Consider the following 24778-nt stretch of genomic DNA (forward strand, 5'->3'; position numbering starts at 1 on the left):
TGTATGATTCACTATTCAACACCTTATATATCTTGTACTGGCCCTTAATGCAGCCCCTCAGTTCAGCCTTTATCTCTAACAGGCAGTCTTAGCTCCTGTGTCTTTAAGCCTCCCCACCGGTGAGCCCATTCTGTTCTGACTGGCCAGCCTTCAGCCGTATCATAGTCATGTTAAGTTACCGCCGATGCAAACCCAACATTTCATGCTTTACTGCTTCAAATGACAAGCTTTCAAATGATTAAATAACAGGAGACTTTTATTGTGAAGAATTTACAGGACATTAAATGTGTTCCTCACCATATTAGTAGCGCTTCGTTAGCGTCACTAAAAACTGGGCGACACAACATATGTAGATATTTGGAGGTATTCGTTCAGCGGATCAGTTAGAAATAATGCAGGGAGGAATAGTTCAAGCAGAAATAGCCACAGTGATGATGATGTTTGTTGAAGAGCTGCAGATGACCAGCACACATCCAACAGGTAAACTACTTATCTTACTTTGCCCTGCTGTGTAATGGAAAAACAGTGTGACAGTGTACCAGCTCGAAATCGAGTCATGGCTCGCCATGATATCCCCAAAACAATGGAAAAATACCATAATGTTAGTGGAGCAGTGCAGTGAACTGGCGCTATGCATGGAACAGATGACCATATACAGATATCCATCACGAGTTGACGTCAGCTTGGGCTGAAAATAGAAAAAACTGTTGGAAACTGAGTGTTCATAGCAGTCTAAAACCAGTGCTTTTTGCTCACAAGGATTACTTCTACATATGTTTACCTCATTATTTGACACTTTGGCCATGTTTAATATGAACATCCAACATCATAACATTAAATATATAACTGAAAATGAGGAAAAGCATAGTATGTCCCCTTTAAACAAAGACTTATGAGATACTATGGACTACAGCTGATGAAAATACCTAATTGCAATTTTTCTGACCAATATTATGATTGCATTTTATATTGTAAGTATTTTCTGTGAATTACTCTCAAGGCCTGTATTTGATGTCTGTGTTGTTCAAATACTCTATCTACCAAGGATAACTACAAAGCTATAGTTTCCACATGAAAAGGATCAGATCCTTGTGACAACCTCACAAGGATCTGATCCACTGGAAGGAACACTGGTTCTTCCTTTCTTTTTCAGCCAGCTAAAGAAAAGTCAACTTCAAAGTAAACCTGGATTATCTGTAGAAAAATATGTACGGGAATGGGGTTTGATAGCATTTTATGGAGCCTGAATCTAGTGTCAAATCCACTTTTCATATCCCAAATTTTATAGCTGATATTATCTGCCACCTGCAACACTTGCCATTTCAACTGCCGAAAGCAATGCTGTGTGCCTGCTGAATACTTTGTATGTTGTTGTCCTTTGCTAATATTTTGATAAAAGATAGTGAGTGATAAAAGATTTGATAAGAGATTTGTTGTGGGTATTTTGTCACCTGAAACTGGATCTGAAATGGATCCAGCTATTGGAGCCCCAACCCTACATATATATTTTAGTTCACATTTAGTAAGATATTACATGAATGGTATACTAAACATTCCTCAACATTTTTTCTGTCTATGTGTATAGAAAAATGTCTGACTTTGGCTTCTCCCAATGGACGTCTAAGAAAAAGACACTGTGGCAGACAGTGCTGCACATTGATACCATATCTTTTTTGATGATGAACTCTTGGTGCATTATATCTGACAATGTAAAGTCTTGCTTAATGTTATCTGACTTATGAGCCTTAAATGATTTTAAATGAACTGTTTGTTGTGCTGAGTGATGCCAAAGCACCAAAGCCTCCACAAGACCCACTAATTGTACCCGTTCTCTCAACCTCAACATTGTATTTGTGGCTCATTGGCTTTTTGAAATTTTTTCAACCTCCCTTAAAGCAGAGCAATATGACCTGTCATTTCAATCACAACATAGTACTGAAGGTTCAGTTGTTGAACTCTTGCCAGGCTACGGTTTGATTCTCCAGACACTCAAAGTAGAGTTATCCATCTGTGTGATGGAGGAGGGGGATTGTGCATCTGTTGGGGTCCAACAAACATTTTCACCAGAACCCCTGTAAAGCATGTCACAACCCTTCATTGTGTACCTCTTAGAGCAAAGTTGTGTACCTACAAATAGCACTTAAGGCCTCTGAGCCTAAATTAATGGAACTACCACGGCTGGTTTTTGCCCAGCATGCAGTCAGCGCTACACTTTGTGAAAGTAGCAGACGAGTTTGCTCTTCTAAAACAGGAAGCCCGCAGCCTTTTTGTCAGCCCTGTCCCACGCGACAGACAGCCTGTCAGCAACCGGCTTTGGTGCCACATCTGGGAAAGCTATTCCCCGTCTCCCCTCAGCTATCCCTCAGCTCTCCTACACTGCCAAAACACCCTCAGACAAATGTTAGTAGTCTTGGTCCTGACTGAAGGTTTGGGCAGAGAGGATCACCTCGCCATCACCGCAATGACCAAATAAGAATGCCTGAAGGTTTGCAATCAGGGTGGGGATTCTGGAACAACCTCATCTAGCTCTAAGGTGCATGGAGAAGGGAAATAGTCTTGAGAGGTCAAAACTTTAGCAACACTTGCAGTATAAAGTACTTCTTAATTGAAGGACTCAACTCATTTTGACTTGTGCCTTTCATTAGGGTCATCCAGAACTTAGAAAACATCACAAGGAAGACTTATTAATTAAGAAGTCCTTATTCATGCTTTGTAACACTTTTAAAGTAAAAAATCAATATGTGTCTCTTTGCCTACTTTACTTCTATGTCATGACCACAAGCCGAAATGCATTGGTCCCTAAATATGGTTGTTCTTTATACTACCAGTGTTGCTGGGTTTTTTGACATCCCATGATGACAGAAAAAGTCAGGATATCGTGATGCATCCTCAATACTCACTTGTAACAATATTTCCATTCATTCTTTTGATATATAGGTACCAGTAATTTACATAGATTCCTATAGTACACACACCTGTCAAATGACTCTGTGTATCAAATCCATTCACAGGTGCTTTTACAAGATTTTACACAAAAAGTTTGGTCTCCTTGAGACCAGAGCACAATTAAAAAAATTCTGCATTAAGTAGCTAACAGCCAAGAGGTGCAAAAACATCACAAATGACCCTTAAAAAGCATTCTTATGAATCCTGACTTAAGTTTCTTTGCTGCAACACTTTACCTCTCAGGCGTCTGCACTTTAATTCCCTTGCATGGCTCACACAATCCCCCTGTGGTACAATGGAAAACATAGGAAAGAAAGAAATTACCCCCCTGACTTCAGTATTTACGCTTTCATTCCTCCCTGCTACACTCCTCCAGCCTCTGCAGTCTGGATCCTCAACATTTTTCTTCCTTCAAGTTGATTGATGTCTGTGTTGTGTCTGAGATGCTCTCCTGACTCCCTTTCCATATGCTCGACACAACCAAAGAAATGTGCCAGCAACGTGCGCATATTTACAGAAGCATAGAAGGGAAGGGGGGTTTCAGATGATTTAGAAATGTTTTATCTTCACTGTGGCCAGGGACCTGCTGCTCAGAGCCTTGTCAAAGTAGCTTTGACATGCCAGGATTGGTATGATTGTGAACACAGAACACAGAGCTGCTTGAAAAGCTGACAGCAAACAATACATTGCTCGACAGTTTCCGTATGTTGAGAATTGGAGGCTGTTTTTGAGGCGTATTTCTCCCCTGCAGCACATATCTATGCCACCTGTCAGCAACCACATTTAAGCTCACTGGGGTGAAATGCCATGAAAACTCCCACTGAGTGATTGGATTCTGTGTGACACTCAGTGTTATGCCTAAGGGTCCTGACATACTAAGCTGCCATTTGGCCATCAGGCATCATTGGGCTGTATGTTTTTTGTACTTTTTGCCATGTGTCCTGCACCCTTGGCTCTAATCAACCTTTATCAGCAGCTGCTCTTTCAGTCGCCTCAGCATGTCGAATCAGAATTTGATGAGAGAGAGGGAGCTCCGACTGGCTATTCAGCTTAGTGAAGCAGTGAGTTTACCCATTTAGAGCAATTTCTCCTTACTTTTCGCCTCCTCCTTTTCTTATTTCCTCCACAAGCAAAATATTTTGAACTGGCTACAGCAGTGATTAGCAATGATAGCAGTGTAGCATCAGTTGCATCTTTCACATATACTCAAATGAGACCGTCCTCACCAGAAAAACAAGTTTTTTTTTTTCACAGGCCGAGTATAACTCCTCATTACAAGTAAACCAAACTTCATGAGTAAAATTGAGTGACTTTTGTCACTAGTCTTAGTTGCCTTAACTGACCAAACCTTAACCATAGATGTGGTAGATCAGAAAACAGTTAAAGATCCCCTCTAGATGTATATTGAGACATAAAACAATAATATATGTCTGATATGGTTTTTCCACAAAAAACGTATAATTACCTTCCAAACTTGTTGTGATGTCACAAATCATGCTCATTGACCCAACCTGTAAAATCTGATTTTCAATGAGCACAGAGAAACTTTCTATTTTCAGCAGACGAATGTGAAAACAAATTCTGCACATCCAACCTTCTGTACCAGCATTCTGCTCCAACGTCCTTCACAAGAGGAAAAACATATTTTTGAGTGAAGCTGGACTTAAGATTAATTCCTTTTTAACAGTCAGATGAGTTTTGGATGGCACTGAGAAGCAATGTTGTTCTGATGATAGAGGCACCAAATCGTTGGCTAGTTTGATTTTCTCTCCACTATGTTCTTCTGAGTACATACATAATATAGACTTATTACTAGTTTGCTGTCACGGAGGCAGAGAAGTGAAGTGCATGTCTCTACAGTGTGTGAATTTCAACTTTTAGCAGAAGACGTAGGGTAACGCATCAACCAACTGTTGTCAGTGCTAGTCCTTTGAAGTCAGTTTTGTGTGTCAGGGTACGACATTGTATTTTCAAAAATCAGATCTGATTAAAAGTTTTTAGTTAGGGTTAGAGTTAGGGTTAACATGGTTAAAGACTTGTTGATCAAGGCTCCTTTATAGACCCTTAACACAAGTCTTAAAAATGGAGATTGCTCAAGACCCAGTCTGTAAGGTTTTGACTGCTGAAAAAAGTACAATAATATACACAATTGAAGCATTTAGTGTTTTACCACAATTCTTACAAACATTACTGATGTAAATAAACCTTTAACAGCATCATTAAACATTAACAACTTGGATTTAGTCGTTGTCTAATGTATGCCTTGAAAACAAATCTGTCAATTTGTGAGAAAGTCGTCTCCAGTTCTGTGTTTTGGAACCTTTTGTTCACATTTGGCTCACGGATTGTCAAAGAAGAGAAAACCCTCACTTTCCCCATCCAGAGCTACCTTGCCACACTCTTCGTTCCTTGTTTATTTCTTTTTGGAAATAATCTTCCCACCAAAGGGAATTGGGCAAACCATGTTTAGACTTCAAATCTTGGACGTCCATATATGATCCTGGCAACATTTCTAAAACCACCTTTCCATTGGCATTGGGTTTAAACCACTACATCATATTAGGTCCCTCTTTAATAGTTAATTTTTGCACCTATTAGTGAATGTTTAGGTAGCCTGGGACGTCTTATCCAGTGGTTTTTCCTGCCTCTCAGGTTTAGAAAACATTCCTCTGGCTGCTTGGCTTAGGTCCATGCGTCTGCACTCTCTGGTGTGAACAGCTGACAGCCACAGACAATGCACTGAGCACTGGAGACAGGGGTTTGGACCTGACACAGGGATGCCAAGAACCACCGCACAGGGAAGAGATATTAAAGGATCAAGAGAAGTAAATACAGTTGAGTGAATTAGAGGAGAAAGCTAAATGTACCTGAAGAGATGTATGTACTGTAAGATATTGTTGTACATTAGATAAAAAGATTAAATGTATGGTACTTTGATGTGGGGTGCAAGAATCTTTGTCAAAGTTAGTGCTCTTCACTCATGTCTTCTTCCTGTCTGTCTGTACTGAGGGCTGGGTTTCACGAGGGTGGGGAAGAGGAGTAGGAGTACAGGGAAACGGGTAGATAAGCTTTTGTCTTACAGTACTTCTAAAGGCAACTCTGACTTCTTCCTCATCTCTGTGTGGACTTGCAACAAAGGATTTTTGGAGCTCATTTTCTTTATTTGAGGTTGTAAAGTTCCTGAGCATAGTTTGGTAAACCTCAAGAGTTAAAACTAAGAGGAAAGAAAGAATGAGAAGAAAACCGAAGAGCAAGAAAAGCAGGCACAGGAGCTGAAGGTGGCATGCCCGCTGTTTGTCTGTTTTGGAATAAAGCTTGGTATGGTAATATGCCAATATCCACCTCTCAGAGACTTATGATGAAGAATTGGAAGACATCCCAGAGTTTTGTTTGCTGACTTCTCTCTCTCTCCCAGATTTTTTTTTTTCTTTATTCCTGCTCACGTTTCAGAGGCGCCACTGGATTTAGGAGCAGTGGAAGAGGAGGAGAAACAGATAGAGAGGGGTATTTGGAAGTATATAAGTGCAGGGAGGAGACACATCACAAGTTTTTCAAAATTGAAAATTACATAGTAGATTTTTTTGTCATTGTTTTGACTGGAGCCTCACCAGTTGATTGTGACAAGCTTCAACTTGAAAGTGATTTAACATTTTCTAATGGATCAAAGAATAACCACAGTCCGTCTGCTCTCCTTCCCCCTCCTCTTGGTTTGCACCATATTCTCGGTGGCAGTGGGCAACCATACAGGAAGGATCAAGGTGGTCTTCACACCCACCATCTGCAAATTAACCTGTATAGGAGGCAGATGTCACAACAACTGCGAGCTAGGAAACACCACCACCATCATCAGTGAGAATGGCCATGCGACAGACACCCTGACAGCACCCAACTTCAGAGTAGGTAAGTGATCCTGATTTTTATTGCTCACTTGGTTTAAGGACAAATCAGCACTGGCTTACACATGATCTCTCATCTAAATCTCTTAGCTAACCTTAGGAAAGCACTTAGCTTCAATTAAGACTCTTCAGAGCTGGCACACTAGATAGTACACTTGTGCAAAATTATAGTGCACAGAAAGTGATCTGTTGTTGCCATTCTGCATGATTCTTTATCTCATATGATCTGCCAACACAAAGCAGCCCACACTTGTTTTTTGTCAGCTTTATTCAAAATGTAAGAGGCTGCATTTGCAAAATCTGGTCATCTGCCAAGGGAGCTGCTATTGTGCCAGATTATCATTTAAAACTTTAAAGCTGCATTAGTCAATATTTCTATAATAACAATGAATCAAATGACTTAAGTTTAAAGTGTAAGGGGTCACTTGTAGTGACTGACCTACAGAGAATTATCACCAACTCTGCAAGTCCCCTTGGTTTAATGGAGTGTTTTAATGTCTTTAAGATCATTGTTTTCGTTTTATGGCCTACATCTTAACTGTTTTGGTTCACGCTCACTGCTCAGGAAAGAACTGGAATAAAGCTACTTTATGCTACTTGCTCAGCAACAAAAGGTGGACAAACAAAGTTAGTGACAAGTTGGTGAACATAGTGGAGCATTTAGCAGCTTAAGAGCCAGATATTTTTCTCAGGAGTTGGTGGAGACCAAAAACTGAATGAGTATTACACTTTTCATCAGGTAGAAAGAAACAACTCGAAATGAAAGGTAATGTTGGTCTGTGTCTGCTTGGTGTGTAAATAGTCATATGAACTGGTGATAATATGGTGATAAGATTTCAATGTTGTGTTTATCCAAGTGGCCAAAACATTGATTAATGCCACTTTAAAGATTACTGTATTTTCAGCAATTGCTGGTGGTGTGATAAGCTTGAATTTCACCAAATATCAGAATCTAGTTAAATTGAATTTAGATAATGGATCTAGTTCATTGAAATGGTTTAAATTTGATCTAGGGCAATCACACTGCTGAGACATTGGCCAAGAAACATCTTGTCTGAAATTACAATGTTTTGTCTCTACATTGTACAGGTTGGAGTTGTTAGAAGGTATGTTTTCTTAAACTTTTGATAGTATCAGGCCAGCAGTTCCCCCTTGCTTCCACTATTTGTTTGAAGCTAGGCTAAATGCTATAGCCACACTCAAAGGCAGACTGAAAAGTCTGCCATCATAGCTTCCTCCTGGCTGCATCTCACTGCCTCCCTGATCTACCTCCAAGAACTTTGTGTTTTTTGCACCTTCATAGCCTCAACATGACAAATCACACAAATGGGATAACCTAAGAAGGATGCTTAAGAGAGAAATTCAAACCCCGCCTTCTTTCACACCTCCACACACCTGGCCAATCACTGTATAAAACTGGTGTGATTGCTGGGTTGTCACTTTTTTGGAAAGTTAAATGATTGTAGGAAACAGCCTTCCCAGAAACAGCCACCAGAAAGGTTGTTACAGGTGCTGTGTTGATCGCAGAAACCACAACAGCTCTATAGGAGATTCATGGACTTGTAACATGTCCAGTTGATCAGTTTGCTTGAACACGATCATGCAATACATCCCCAAAGAGATGGTGGAGTACAGTATGTATACACTGTTTTGGTTAGCCCCTATGTCCATCATGATACCTGTCAAGTAATTTAGATCACAGCTGTTGCAGTCTGCTTTAGAAATCTTCATGCATTGCTTGGATTTTAGGAAGAAATTGTAGCATGATTTAATTTGTTGGTGGTTGGTGTCAGGCAGCAAATTAAAAGAACAACAGGGTGTCCTTGAACTGAGTGTATACAGTAAGATCACACCCTCAGGATATCGTGAAACAGCTTCTGTGTAATGGAGCACATGACTTGGGTGTTCTTTAATGTGTTGCACAGACCCATCAAACTGTGTCTGAACCTGCCTCAGACCTTACATGGAGCAGATCAGAGTCTCCGGCTCTGACACATGCAGAAACATGGGAAGAGCGGAACAAGATGAATTCCTGTCTGACTCAGCTGAACAAATTAGTATAACTGGAGTTACACCAGCTCAAAGAGAGAGAAAAAACACCACACTGTTAAATATGGATGACCCAGAGGGATGGTTTTCTCCTGTTTACTGGAATGGATTTGTAGTGATGTCTGGATTCACTCGTGGCAGTTAAATAAACCCTGTGGTGCTTTTCCGTCAAGATCAACATTTGCGAACTATGACGTGAATTTGAGCCTCTGACTAATAACCAAATATCTTTACCATGATGAGAAGGTGGTCACACTGAGAGTCCAAAATGGGCAAAGCTATCTTTTTGATGATTCAGTTTTATTTACTTCTTCTCTGGCAGAATAAAATGGCACTGAAAGAGACCTTTGGTGTGGTTTGCCATCAGTCATGATACAGAATTGAGTGTAACTGTGTGATGATGTCTTTTGTAGTAAAAGCATGGATTTAGCTCAGCTACAACATGGATGTATTATGAGAACTAGATACTGATGTTCCAACTCACCTGCCAAATGCCCCAAACAAGACGAAGAGTCTACAGCCATGCAAACAGTGTGAGGCTGTACTTGTGCACAGCAGTGCTACAGATATTTATTAGTATAGCACATTTCATGCACAAAGGCAAATAAGAGTGCTTTACGTTATGCATTAAAACATAAAGTGAAATACACCATGAAACATTAAAATCCAAAATAAAACTTACAAACATTCCAGGAGAAATTAAAAGATTAAAAACTAAGGAAGAAATACTAGATAGGTAAAGTGGAAGGTGGATAATAATACGGTCTGTAAATTTTGTCACCTGCCCATATCAGTGATGGTCCATGTGAATGTCCGTGGCAGCCCAAAATGATGCACTGTCTGCATACACGCTTTCGTTTGTTTATCAGAGCCTTAAAGGGACAGTTTGGATATTTGTGGGGTTGTATGAGGTAGTTATCCATAGTCAGTTGTTGGAACTCAGGAGCAGGTTTGGTTATTAGCAATAAGTAATAATTATTGAAGATAATTATTAATTATTAAAAATCAATACAATTATTGATATGGATTTATAATAACGGGGCACCACCCTGAGGTCAGGGACCAATCACCAAACAATGAATATCGTCTCAAAAGGGATGTTCATCCAAGAATGTCAACACCTGAGAGATATTAACATTATAGGATGAAGTGGAGCACTGACCCCGTCACCAAGATGTTATCACAGTATGAACGCAAACAATCACAGGAAACTTCTCTTTAAATGCACAACAGAGTTTATTAATATTAGCAATATCACTTATAAATCAATAATGTTTAGGGAAGGAGGGAGGAAGAGGAACAAGATGGTGGATGTGAACTACGTGGGGTTATGTCACGCGAGAGTTTCGGTCAGTAGGGTTGACTGCGAGATTTGAACAGAGACTGCAATTAAATGGCGACCACCATTCAATATGTGCCTTTGATCACTAAGATGGTGTCGGACACAGCTAATTGTCTGTGTTGCCTAGCAACACGTGTCTGACTACGAAATAGCATGTCAGAAAGTGTGTGTGTACATGCAAGTGGGGTTAGCAAAGGAAAGAGGGTGAAAGCACCAAAGAACAAAAGATCTCAGTGATAGTGGGGAGACATGGCATTTGCTTTATTCCACAGAGACGTAGTGTGTGAATGTCGTATCCACCACACGCGGTCTGATTACAACAAATAAAATGCAACCCACAGTCTCTCACATGATGGCGAACCAACACAGACCAGCAGTCCAAGCAGTTAGACAAGCACCAAAATCAATTAAGCTTGATAAAAACAACCAAAACCAACAACAGCAGCAATAATCCTTCAAAAGCATTCACAGTAGTACAACCAGACACACAGTCTGTGGTATCACAACAACTAGCAATCAAGCGTCAAATAGCATACTATCAATAATCTATTAGTGCCCAGATGGAGCCTCTTACTGGGACCGTTTAGGGGAGCCAGTAGGGTAGGGTGTAGTCTGTCAGTTAGGTCCAAACTTGGTTCTTCAGCTGGATGCTGACAGAAGCTGATGTCCTCGCATTGTCAGAGTCTTGCGGCGGCTGGTATTCTCGGCAGGTGAGCAGAGAGAGTTGACTCAAAGACGAGGAGGGCATAGAGGTTATTCTTCGCCTTTCTTCTACAGGAAGGGTAAGATTGCTGGGTTGCACAGCAGTCTCTCTTCAGGTCTGGGGATTATGTTCGGGATGAACACAAAGAAATCTCAAGCTCAACCAGCAAGGAGAGATTATAGGCCTTAACAAGAACAACAGTACTTATGTGTTTTGCTTTCTTAAATGGCGCAAGCCACACGAAAAGCATTGATTTCTGCTTGTCTCCCAGCTTTATATCTCGGGTGACGTCATGGAACCCCTAGTGGGTTGCTGGTGGGTCTTGTTCAGTGGGGGACGAGAATTTGAGCAAGCGGGACGTAACATGTAGGTGCGAGTTTGCTAAGCCTGCTGGGAGCTGGAGTCCGTTTCAAACTCTTGTATTCTAAGTTGGCGCTCTTTTCACTGGTCTTAGGCAGTGGGAGCCCCATGAAGGCCTGGGGTCAGGCTGCTGTGTGGACACACAGGCCTGGCACTTTGTTCTGGCCATGTACATGGCCCAACACAGCGTATTAGCTGCAGTAGATTTGGGTCGGCACGCTCCTAGTTTGGAAAAGCAGACAGGTGTACCGGCACGGAAGGTAAGCACTGTACTGCACTAACGTATTTTAGCTTCCTGAAAAAAGGCCCACTTAAAAAAGTAAACATCAGTTTAAATGTAGACTATACTCAGAGAATTTTCACGGCTTTATCTTGCCGTCAGACAGCCCTTTCCTTTGGCACTACATTTTCTCAACTGTAGAACTTACATATTCCTACGCGTGCCACGCACCGCATATCAGCTGTTTGAGTCAGAAAGTGCTGCTGTGGTGTAATACAGTGCGTAATTCAGTCCTGTCCAGGCTTGCTTCATTCCTCCCCTGCCCTTAGCTTTTCTTTCTTTCCTTCCTCCGTCTTTCTTGTCTGTGTGATAGGGTGCAGACCTCAGCCAAAGAACTGGGAAGATGAAAGTTTATTTGCAGTCCAGGCCAAGCTCAAAGAGCCGAGACACAATAAATCGCACTTGTCTTGTTTATCATACTTACCTGATGAGAGAGGCGGCGAGGGAGGAGTGTTGATTCATGATACAATGGAAGGAAGGGGTGGATCTGTTTAAACTCGCCCACAGCCCATGATGGACATGTTGGCCAATTAACAGAGGTATCAAGTCCAGAAGATAAAGCTTGGTGATGGATTTATCAGGGTTTCAGCAGGTTCTTATAAACTAAGGAAAACTTTACAGCTGTAGAAAGTATGAAAATGTAATTTTAGATTGTCTTGTATTGTGGAGTATTTATTACTTACTTAAAATAATAGCCATATCACAGTGAAATAAACTTTGTTTTCAACTAAATGTAGTCTGGTTATATGTTAGATAGATGCCTAAGGGCTTTTCACCAGCTAATCAACAGAAAAATGTTGACTGGGACACTAGCCCAGTTCTTCATCCATCTGTCTGATTGTCTCTAAGCCCGACTGGCTGTATCTCTGCTTTTAATGTTTCTTTTTCTGTCACTCTTTCTCTAGTTATATAGTGGTACGTTTGAAGAATGTGTAAACGACAGAAATATAAAGTCACCCAAGTGTTCAGCTTTTAGCACTGGTACTCCACTTTTCTAATTTTAATTTCTTCTACCCCACTACATTTCAGAGGGAAATATTGAACCTTTTAATGCACTGCAATTATCTGATGGGTGTAGTTACTGCTGTAGCTACTATTGTTTCCCTGTGGTACAGTGAGATTGGCCTTCACTCCTATCTTATGACATTAAGATTCATGTTTTCCTGTTGTTTTTAGCTGAATGTAATGCTTGATTATTGTCAAACTTTTTGTGCAATTGCAAGGCGTGAAGTTGCACCATGCACTCAAATGTTAAACTCAGTCCAGACAGCCCAGAGTGCTCTGAGCTGTTTTGCCTGACAGTGTGCGACTTGTGTGGCTTGAGGGAAGGCAAAGTTGGTCGGTTGGTTGGTCTATGAAAATTTTGCACAGACATTTATGCTCCCCAAAGGATGAATCCTAATGACTTTGGTGATCCCCTGACTTTCCCTCCAGCGCAACGATGACATTGACATTATGGGTTCAGAGTGAAATGTCTCAATAACTTTTGGATGCACTGGCACCAAGTTGGGTCCACACATTCATCTTGCCCTCAGTATGAATTGTAATAATTTATACTGTAATGACTTTTACTATAGCAATGTCATTACATGAAATATAAATTTGTTTGATACTTTGGTTTAATACCTGCAAAACGTATGATATTCCCAGCATGCTAACACACTAAACTAAGATGGTGAACATCTTTAAACTTTACCATTAGCATTTACCTCAAACCACTGCTGTGCCTCACAGAGCTGCTAGCACGGCTGTAGTTCTTTAGTGTTGCAAAGCTGACATGTCTGTGTGCTCACCCTCCAAAGGCTTCTGGTTGTTCTGACAGTCCACACTGGAAAAACAAATCTGTCATGCAATATACATTTTATACTTCTTTTTCAGCTACTGCTGCTACAACCTAGTCATGCTACTACTTCATCCCCTGAACTACAGTCTCTTCTTATCTTCACACTAGCCATTACTGCAAATGTGCAGCAAGTACTTATTTTTCAAACACTACAATTAGCTGTTATTACTGCTAAAAAAGTAGTTCTGGATCTTTAACTCGAAGCATGTGCATCACAGAATATTTTCCCCTCCTCTACTTCCTGTTTTTCCCTTTCCTTGAAAACAAAATTTCCACTATCTTTGACAATCAGATGTATAGGAAAAGATGAGTTTTCTTGTCCCATGTCACAATGTGTGTGAAGAGTTTGTTTCCCCTGACGATATAAAAATTGGTGTAGACATATTTTTCACTCCTGTCATGGTCAGTTCAGCAGATGTTGGGAGAAAATCTAGTTCATGGCAAAGGTGAAAACTACTTTGCCAATTGATGATAGTTTGGTGATAGCAGAAAATATTCAGGGAATGACTCGACAGACCACTTGTGAGGATTATTTTTTAAATCTGAATGATTCAGCCTGTGGTATGTGTATCCCATTTGGCCTGCCGCAGCCCCTGGAGAGTGGATTTAAGTGGTGTTTTTCCAGATCCTCTGGCATATTTTCTCCCAGGTGAGTGCTAGAGCTCGCCAAGTGCTGAGAGCTTTCTGGCTCTCAGCTCATGCTTCCTTTATTAAAGACGCCTGTAGCTGCCAGCTCATTTGTGTCAGTTGCAGTCCAGACAATATCAAATCATTTGAGGCTGGATTAAAACAAATTGATTTCGGGGGTAGGTATGGGAGGTGAGTTGAGCGTGGAAGGGAAGGCGGGAGGGCTTAAAGGAGAAAGACAGGTGTAGCGCTTATTTAGTGGAAAGTAGTTTGGCATTCTCCTCGACATGCCTTTCATTTTATATGCATTGAAACCTGCGTATATGTGTCATTTTTGCAGCAGCCAGAAAGCAACAGACTGATTTTTTCCTTTAGTTTCTCTGTTCCTCAGGTAACTATTTTGAGTTTATGTTGAGTGGGGAATGGCAAGACTGTAGTCAGGACATTAGAAATACAGAAGTGCCAGGCCTCAGAGAATAATTTGAATGATATAGCGTAAAGTTATCCACTGTACTTCAGAAATATTGGCTGGCTTGGCTTTTTTGCCCTGGGTTAGCCTATCAGGGTACATACAGTATCATCTGCTCCAACCATCTGAGTGGTGGAGCTTGTGTGATTATATTATTTTATAAGAGATGCTAAAATTGAAAATCAATTAAAAATAAGGTAGTAAAGGACAAGTATTTGGTTTCTATCAGTGAAGCTATACATGATTTTAATTGGGGTTAAAACATTATTAATCTACAGGGAATTTTTAATGTTTTTTGACAGACCGTATTATAGATGGAAAACATTAACTATTGTTGTACGGAATGCATGATAACGAGTTTTTTGCTAGGTAGATATTCATGTATGAATGCATGAATGGCATTCACACAGATTTCAGTTTGGTTTTTTGGTAGATGAACATGATATGACTTAATTGTGTCACCTCGCTTCTGACAGATCTTGTGTAGTTGCATATAAACCATCTCTTTTGGTGAGCAAGGTTTGAACAGTCATGAAAAATATAGAAAATGTTTTTGAAAATAGGGTTTTTTCCAGGTCTGGAAAAGTTTTGGAAAAACTTGAAATCCCAAAATATTTTGGAAAAGTACTGTAAAATAGATTCAGAAATATTTTTAATGTAGTTCATTGAATATCAGTTTTAAACATGACATGTCCTGTACATTGTTTTTGGCTAGACAGGAACAGTGGGGCCAGCCCTGAATGACTGAGTCACTGACTGTACTGACTGCCAAAGCTAATTATCCCAGAATGCATTTCGAACCAACCGACAGCAAGCAGCGATGGTGGAGATTAAGCTGTTGTAATTTTCACTGTAGGACTGTTAATTTGTCACGTTCAAGTTTTAATATTTTATCAGGAGAGAATAGTGCCAAGATTACTTATCGAAGGAATTTCCACGTTACATGCTTCTATTGTCTTTTCAAAATAAAACATGTCTGTATTCATGGTAAATAAAATAAAAGCAATATAACAATTTCATTTATGAATACAAACTTTACACACATGAAACACACTGTATTGGGGTCATTTACACTTTAATGATTAACTTGATACATTACTGCATTAAAACTATTTTTTGGGTTGTGGGTAAGTGGAATAATATATAAAACACATTAAAAATAGCCTAAATCTTAACTCAACTCCCTCTTAACTCTTAACTCCCAAAATCTGGTGCAATGTATTTTAAATATTTTTAATGTTTTTCTTATGTGTACAGCACTTTGACTGACAACTACTGTATGAAAAGTGCTATACAAATAAATAAAGGTAAACTTACATAAAAACAAACATCTTAAAAATGCTGCGATGTCTGATGGTAACCAGGTGACGTACAAATTAAAAGCCCTCTAGCCATATTCCATGTTTTAACCTTGTCTTGTTTTCAATCACACAATGTTATTATAGATGAGATCACTCAGGTATTATCATAGTAGGCTAGAGGTAGCACCTTGTCTTGTCTGGAGTGACGTCCACAGACAATATACTGTATACCATCATTTTGGAAAGACCACATAAAAAATGGATTGTGTGGAAAAATATTCGGCATTTGGACCAGAGGAGAGGCAGCCGTGGATTTATCATATTAACACCGGGGGTCGGAACAGTTAAACTAACCCCTGCTTCAGCAGACAGATTTTGAGCTATTCTTGTCACTATATATGGAGGAGTCATCAGAGAACTTTTGGTAGCAGTAGGTTTGGGAGTTGAAATGGATGTCTGAGGTGTAGGGCATGAAGATGTTTTATTATTATTATTATTATTATTATTATTATTATTATTATTACCACCTCCATCCAGGTGAGGTAGTCTGTAATCTGATCCATGATGTCCTTGTGTTCTTGCATATCAAGAAGCTTTCCACCCAGCAGGATCTTGACCTGTCAAACTTAAAATCTCAGCTGGCTTAAATCACAAAAAAAAGACTTAAGATTCTTGAACAGGAATTGCATATATGTTGTATAAAATATACAACAATATTACTCTCCTGTGATACAATCATAGATCCATATTGAGCTCAACTGAATGAAGTTTTTTCTGAGGAGTTATCTATTTTTTTCTGGTATAATATATTTGCTGGAAGCCCCATGATGATAAATTGATGGTGAGTTTGGGGGTTTGGACAGCAAGCTTAATGTTTAATGTGACATGGCAACCTGTGGTAGATGACTTTGGGGTGATGTGAGTAATGACTGCTCTACAGGTACACTAGAGCTTTTGCATGTGAATTATAAACATTATGGCTTTCCTGTTTTGTCATTTCTTGAGATTTTTTGCTTTTTTTGGAACTAAGAGATAAGAGAGGAGAAATTAATCAGCAAGAACTGGGAGAGATGTCAAATAAAGCTTTGAAACATGAGTCTGTTTTGTCTGTGTGTCTGGGATCTTGTTTTTAATTTCTTTGGAATTCATCACAGGATTCAAACAGGAAATGTAACTGTACTTGGATGTGTTTGGAAATGTCCAGAAGCGTTTCTAGTTTTTCTTCAATATACAACTAATGTACCAATATAGACCAACATTACATTGAACTGTATGTGGTTCTTACATATTTTTATCATCACCTCCTTTCTGTGTGTTAATGCCTTTTGGCTACAGAACAGTGAATTCACTGTATCCCTCTCTTCAGTCTGGTGTCTTACATAAGCACCACACTGGTGTTTGTACTTGATTTATCCCCTCTGGAAAGAGTACTGTCTCCTGTTCTCTGTGTATGTACTGTAGCTGACACCTGTTGTGCTGTGGTGTGTTCATGGTCTGTGGGAACCACAGCATTTATGTAAGGGATAATACCTGACAAGTTGTACTGCAGAGGCAAACCACCCTCCCTCAGCCCCTACGTCAACTGTTACAATCATGGCGCAACAAACTTGGAGAGTATTATCCTGCTTATACCACAAAATGCCATATATAATCCAACTAATAATATCATCAATCACGTAGCTAATTTTGATCTCACCTTTCTATTTTAAATATGATAAAAGCAGTGGTGTAAAGTAACTGAGTACATTTACTCAAGTACTGTAGTTAAGTACAATTTTTAGGTAGTACTTGAGTGTATCCACTTCATACTTTCTACTCCACTACATTTATTTGACAGCTTTAGTTACTTTTCAGATGAAGATTTGACACAATGGATAATATAACAAGCTTTTAAAATACAACACATTGTTAAAGATGAAACCAGTGGTTTCCAGCCTTTTTAGCTTTTGACATCTTACAAAAAGCAGTGTGTAGTCGGGGTCACATTTCACATGTCTATGAGTTGTTAACAGCTCCACCAAATAGTGATTTTTCCCTCTAAACTTCTCACATGCTTTCATTTCAATAAATGTTCAAATGATCCAATATTTCAGCAAAAATCAAAGATTAGAGAAAAAGTCCAAAAACTGAAAACAGATTTGTGTATCAGAACTTTGTTTTTTCTTCTTTCCTCTCCCATTAATCATCTCACGACCCCTCAGATTTATCTGCTGACCCTTTGGAGGGGCCCTGACCCCTAGATTGGGAACCACTGGACTAAACTAGCTAACTGTATATAAAGTAGTGTAAACTAGCTCCACCTCCAGCAGCTACAACAGTAACATGCTGCTCTAACACTGATGTTTCAGTATTAATAATCTAATGATGTCATATATAATAATATATCAGTCAGAGGGACCAAACCACTACTTTTACTGCAATACTTTAACTACATCAAGCTCATAATACTTATGTACTTTTACTGCAATACTTTAACTACATCAAGCTCATAATACTTATGTACTTTTACCTAAGTATTATTTTTCATGCGCACTTTTACTTGTAATGGAGTATTTTTACATCACAGTATTGGTACTTTTACTGAAGTCAAGGATCTGAATACTTCTCCCATGACTGCATAAAATATAGTTCCTGGGACTCAGAATCCCTACCATCCAGATTTACGCAAAAAAAAAGTAGTAGTTGTTTTTTGGTAACACAAATAACCCTAGCTCTAAGCTCTTTTGCTATGCTTCCGTCGCTGTCCTTACCTACAGTTTGATACTAGAGCTTTCATTTAGAGCTGCAATAGAAACACCTGCTTCATAGGTCTCCAGTTATTCTGTCAGGTCACTAAAAGTTAATTCCCACCTTCCAGCCAATAAAATTGACAATTCCTTGTTGCTGTTATATAAAGTAGAAGGAAATTTGAAATTCACATTATCCTTTTGATGAGATGCATATTTGCTTACTGTTTATTCTTTTTGATTTCTGACAGCAAAGCTTGTGAATGCAATGTCGTTGGACGGCTGACATGCACATTTTGGATTCCCTGTGCTTTACATTAGGACTGAATGTATCACACAAAGCCACACAGACACAGAGCAACCTGCATTTCACTTTTTCCCATCTATGTTTACAAGTGCTGGGGCTTGGCTTCCAGATGCAACCTGATCTGACTATGACGTACTTAAGCCTAATTATAGACAGATGTGTTGAAAAGTCACATAAATGTGAATCCAAATACACTCACAGATGTGCTGATAATGGCATTCCCTTTTTTGGTTTGTTTGTGAGTATGTGGTGCAAAGCATCAGCATCACTCGCTTCCTTTTTCTTTTCTCTCCTTAGTGGTGTGTCACCTGCCATGTATAAATGGTGGCAAGTGCAGCGCCAGGGACAAGTGCCAGTGCCCCCCCAACTTTACTGGAAAGTTCTGCCAGATGCCGGTTCAGAGCGGACACCAGCAGCACCAGCAGACAGCAGGCGGCTACAGTCAAACTCAGGTCCACTCCACACACACTCTGCCTCTGACCTACAGCAACGGCCAGAGTCCTGGTGAGTGAAAGGGAATATTGTGATTCCAGTTTTTACAATGAAAGACTAAACAAGTGGTTTTGTGACCTAAATGCAAACTGCATGTGGAAAAAGTGAAACAGTAACACTTTCCGATTTCTTATCAGTGAACTTCTCTAAAAGGATGCATGTGTTAGCCCATTTATTTTAAGTCATGCATTGCAAAAGCTGCCTGGAAGATTGGGAAACACAGTTCACATATCTAAATTACTACAGCTCTGGAGGGTGGTCAGCAGTAATGTGAAGTGTAGATGATTTGTAGTAAATGGGCTAAAACGTGTGTAAACATCAGCCCTGCTTCCTACAGCAGAAGTGCTAAGGAACAAAAGACTGATTGAAGAGGAAAAGGATACATTCTCAATAAATCTTAAGTTACTAATCGCACGATCTTTTCCATTAAATAAACGATGAGAGCATTACACTGTGTTAGTCATAGTGTTAGTCATTGTAATAGTTGTTTAGTCAGTTGTGGATTTCACAACCGTTTTCTCTGCAGTTGGTTCTGGCGCAGTGTTAAAACAAGCAGTGAAACGTGTATAATAAGAGCCAGCAATTCAATGTGTTACTTCTACAATAGCTATATGCTAGCTGTAAAAGTTCTGCACTTTTTTTGGTAAAGTAATGTTTTGTTTGGTTGTTAAAGGGACACTGCAGTGCACTTCTAGTAAGTTGGGGGGGCTTCTGAGACACGTCTTCATTGATTTTCATACGTTTTATTGTCATTGTGTTCAATTGGCCATAGCCGATATATGATGGTGAAGGGACTGAGCGCGGGACTGGTGCTGCACATGTATATATGGTGCTTGTGAACCCTTTAGAATTTGCTCTATTTCTGCATAAATATGACCTAAAACATGATCAGATTTCCACTCAAGTCCAAAAACTAGATAAAGAGACATCAGTTAAACAAATGAGACAAAAACTTTACACTTGTTCATTTATTTATTGAGGAAAATGATCCAATGTTACATATTTGTGTGTGGCAAAAGTATGTGAACCCCTAGGATTATCAGTTCATTTGAAGGGGAAATTAGAGTTGGGTGTTTCAATCAATGAGATGACAATCAAGTGTGAGTCTGGGAGGCCCTGCCTTATTTAAAGAAGAGAAATCTGGGTCTTCACTGTCAAACTCTGAGCTTCACAACACAGGTTTGTGGACGTGTGTCATGGCTCAAACAAAGGAGATTTCTGAGGACCTTAGAAGAAGAGTTGTTGATGCTCACCAAGCTGGAAAGGGTTACAAGACCATTTTTGAAGAGTTTGGACTCCACCAGTCGGCTTGCAGGCAGATCATATACAAATTGAAGACATCCAACACCATTGTTGCCCTCCCTAAGTTACTGGTTGAAGTTATTGCTGCAAAAGGGAGTCACACCACTTACTGAAAGCAAGGGTTCACATACTTTTGCCTCCCACAAATGTGTAAGATTGGATAATTTTCCTCAATAAATAAATGAAAAAGATGAAAATTATTTTTTTTTGGTTTCATTTGTTTAATTGGGTTCACTTTGTCTAGTTTTAGGACTTGTGTAAATATCTGATCACGTTTTAGGTCATATTTATGCAGAAATACAGAAAATTCTAAAGGGTTCACAAACTTTCAAGCAGCACTGTATAAACACACAAAAAAACAACATGCAGCCAGAGTGATTGAGACTGACAAGGCAGCCAGCAGAGTACAACACAGTCTCAACTGGATTAAATTGATGTGGACTCTAATTTAATAAAAAATCTGACATCAACTTTTTCCTTCTGAGAAAGTGGAGGTGTAAGTAGCATACTGAAGACACAGTAACAACAAAATATACAGTAATGAACAGAGCAGATCTACAGTAGATGTTGAGAATTTGAACATTTCCATAACTTCACTTTCCCCACAGCACAGCATGATGCTTTTTGTCAGGAGAGGAAAGTGACTCTGTTTTATTACACTAAACAAAATCACACTGATTGACATCATATTCATGAGGTTTTTTCAGCCTAGTTAGTTGTCCCCTTCCCAAAATGTGACATCACAACAGTTTGTGAGAGTAGCAAACAAACAGCTGAGTGACAGCTAGTACTGGACTTGCCCTCTGATAAATGCTCAAAGGTGCTGACACACAGGAATGACACCAGAGGGAGCAGAGCTGAGGCTGCTTTATATCCTAGTTCTAAATGTAAAACACACATTAGGAAGTTATTAGCGGACTGGTTTGGATTTTCATTCAATTCATAAATACATTTTGACCAACCGCTTGAAAAATAAACTGATAAAATTGTGATTTCTTCTTTTGTTGGCATTAATCAATATGAATCATCAAAAAAGTAGCAGAGGCTGAGATATTCTGACTTTCAGTCCCCAGTATGATTCAAGCTCTAAAGTCACTGGATACTACAATTCCCATACTGCAACTCAGTCGTGAATTTCATTAGACCCTCCCTCACAGGCTTTATGTTATAAGTTTGTAGTCTCCAAGTCCAAGCTGAGATAGACCCTGATGACATCCCTATGACATCATTAGGGTTATTTTCTTTGACCTGTCATTGCTCCCCCAGAGCTACCAACAGCTTTCACAGGCTAAGAAGTATTCCTCATGACATCATAATGTGTAAAATCAGTGATGTTGTGTTAAAAATATTGCACATTCCTTCCAGTAACACCCACAATTCCCTTTTCATGATAACAATAATAATAATGATAATGTACTGTAACTTTCCTGTGTGCCTTCAGTGTTCAGCCCAAGCATTGTCAACATCCATATCAAGCATCCTCCAGAGGCCTCTGTCCAGGTCCACCAGGTGTCTCAGCTGGACAACTACCACAATAATGGACACAAGATGAAAGGTTCCCAGTCCCGCTCCTCTTCATCCACCAGTTACACCTATCACCACACAGAGAGCAGTCAGAAGATCCAGCATCATGGCTACAACATAGTCTATCCCGGCCAGCATGGCTACCAGGTTCCCCCATACCAGCCCGTCACTTCCAAGAGCACGCTGGGACGCTGCTTCCAGGAGACCGCAGGGAGTCAGGTACATCGACAGATATTAGTCTTTTGACAAGAATGTATATCGTATTGTCATTAGATTTTTGTTAGTTTCAGTCAACAGAAACTAAAGTCATTTTAGTCTCGTTTTGCTAAGAATTTTGAGGCTACAAATGTCGATACCATTGTTGTGTACATTTACCATGGTTACAGGTATTAGTTATCTATCATTTATTACATGCTCAGTGGAGATGGCACTGTTTACTTAACTTACACAGGGCTAATTCATTTGTCCATCAGTCTGTCTTTCAAATGATCCTTTAGGTTTTATTCATTGACAAAAAATGTATACATTTCATCATAGTTCTTATTTTCATGGTTCCTTTTTATTTGTTTCAGTCCTAGAAAAAAGGTCGTCAGTAAATATTTTTCCCCATATTTTTCAAAAAATGAATACAACCAAAATATAAATTTATATATAAATATATAGTCTATTCAAGTCAAAGCTGGCTGGTTTTGGCTATGATGTGATTGCTAGCATCTTGGCAAATTATTTAAAACAATCAAGCCCTACCGTGCTTTAACAAAGCATGGTTAAGCTGGGCTCAGACTACAGGAGTTTTGGGCCAATTTATCTCTGATTCACCTCCCCTGACAATTGGAGGCGAAATCTGGTCTGGGACCTTGGTCAGTACAGATGTTCTGGTAATGTGAGGGGTGTACAGATCCAATCTTAAACCTCCAGAACTGCTTGCAGACTCATCGGGGCCGCCCCAATAATATCAAACATGTTCGATATTTAGGATTCAAAATCTGGATGATTACGTCACTACTTTCCGAGTGAGACCACAATAGCCAATGAAAAAGACAGGGCTCAGCAGCAGACGGTGTTGTCAAGCAACGGTAAACATTCTAGCCCTTGAGGCTGATGTTAGCTAGCATACTACTGTTGACAGATATTAAAACTGAGTTAAAATCTCACTTCCTGTTCTCGCTGAAGAACAGACAACCCATGTTGACCGTATCTTCCCACCCAATTTTTCATCCAGATCTGTTTAGCCTTCCGCTTTTGTTTTTTCTCACTGTGAAGCTTTACTAAAGCAAGTTGTTGCACCATGTCAGTCTCCATTTTGTTTACATCTGCTTCCCATGAGATCACATGAGATGAGGTGGTACATTGCTCCCTCTGGCACAATAATCTTAATAATATCCTGTAGTGTGTATTGCGCCATTATTTTCAAACCTTGTAGTAGAGAGAAGAACATCTGTGAAGTTTCTCCTTATGTGTGTGATGCAACTTGATTTCAAAATTGGTTTGAATTTTAAAGCTGTGAATCCATTATTAAATTGGGCAGGTGTCCACCCTCTGACCACTCATCTCACACACAGCAGTAAAATAAGGGAAATACATGTAGAGTATGTGATGCCAATACTGTCCCTGCTCAGGTGTTTACCTGGATAAAAGTAGCAGCATGCATCCACATGAAACCTCAGCTCAACATTAGCAACATCTGAATGTATTATTATTATTATGATAACATTTAATTCTGGGTGTGTTAACTCTTCTATTTGTTCTTTTTTTGCATGTCTGGCATAGTGGAAATTTACTTTAATAAGATCTCACCTGAAACTTGCCATCTGTTTACATGCTAGCCATAAAATGGTGTGATTTCTGTCCTCCAGTATGAAGGCCGTTAGAGGCTGTGGTGTCAACTGCAGAAGTGTGCTTGTTTGCTGTCACCCACCCAGTCATATGAAAACATTGCTATCAATCTCATCCCTGGACAAGACCAGTTTAGCCTAGATTAGCGCAAAAGCTGGAAGTAGAATCACTAGAATAGGCTTGTAAAATTGACACATTTATGGTGCCACCTCCAAAACAATACAACTTCAAGCTGGGTGACTGGAATTAATATCAAGTCCTGTAGATGAGGAATGCAAAATGAACAACAGATTTACTGCCTGACTGTAAAAGATCCACAATTCTAAATTTAAGTGAAAGTAATAAATCACAATTCGCTCCATCACCTGGTCACATTTTGCACTGCAGTTGTTGCTATAAAGATACGTGTCTGTCAGTAGGTGGAGCGTGGAAAGGAAGAGAGAGATATGCATGTGTTGATCTGACTGAGGGTGGATTAGCTATGTATGTGTGTGTATGTGGAGATCAGACATACAGAGGAAGCAGAAAGGATACAACATATTACTTAATTAAGATAAAAATAATATTTCACCCTCTTCTTTCTTTCTGTCCTACACTGTGTTATTGTCCATCTGTATGTGTCAGTGTGGGAAGGCTCTGCCAGGTCTCACAAAGCAGGAGCAGTGCTGTGGGACCATTGGGACATCCTGGGGTTTCCACAAATGCCAGAAGTGTCCAAAGAAACCATGTAAGTACAGCTGTTTTTCTCAGACTTTGTTCAGGCTTTTTGTTTTTA

General features: G+C 39.6%; 1 protein-coding gene across 6 annotated transcripts in view; it reads left to right on the forward strand.

Moving 5' to 3' along the window:
• Positions 1-24778, forward strand: part of ltbp1 (latent transforming growth factor beta binding protein 1) — a 153853-nt gene that overhangs the window by 58628 nt on the left and 70447 nt on the right. For 5 of the 6 annotated variants that reach the window (XM_044372810.1, XM_044372805.1, XM_044372806.1 and 2 more), the window contains exons 5-8: positions 6679-6846; positions 19147-19353; positions 22085-22386; positions 24628-24730. In XM_044372810.1, coding sequence (XP_044228745.1) covers positions 6679-6846; positions 19147-19353; positions 22085-22386; positions 24628-24730 — 780 coding nt within the window. Of the gene's footprint in view, positions 1-5698; positions 5781-6678; positions 6847-19146; positions 19354-22084; positions 22387-24627; positions 24731-24778 lie in introns of those variants that run through there. The other variant, XM_044372811.1, reaches the window with a different exon arrangement.

This window comes from Thunnus albacares, chromosome 14 (assembly GCF_914725855.1).
Source record: "Thunnus albacares chromosome 14, fThuAlb1.1, whole genome shotgun sequence".
Lineage (NCBI taxonomy): Eukaryota > Metazoa > Chordata > Actinopteri > Scombriformes > Scombridae > Thunnus > Thunnus albacares.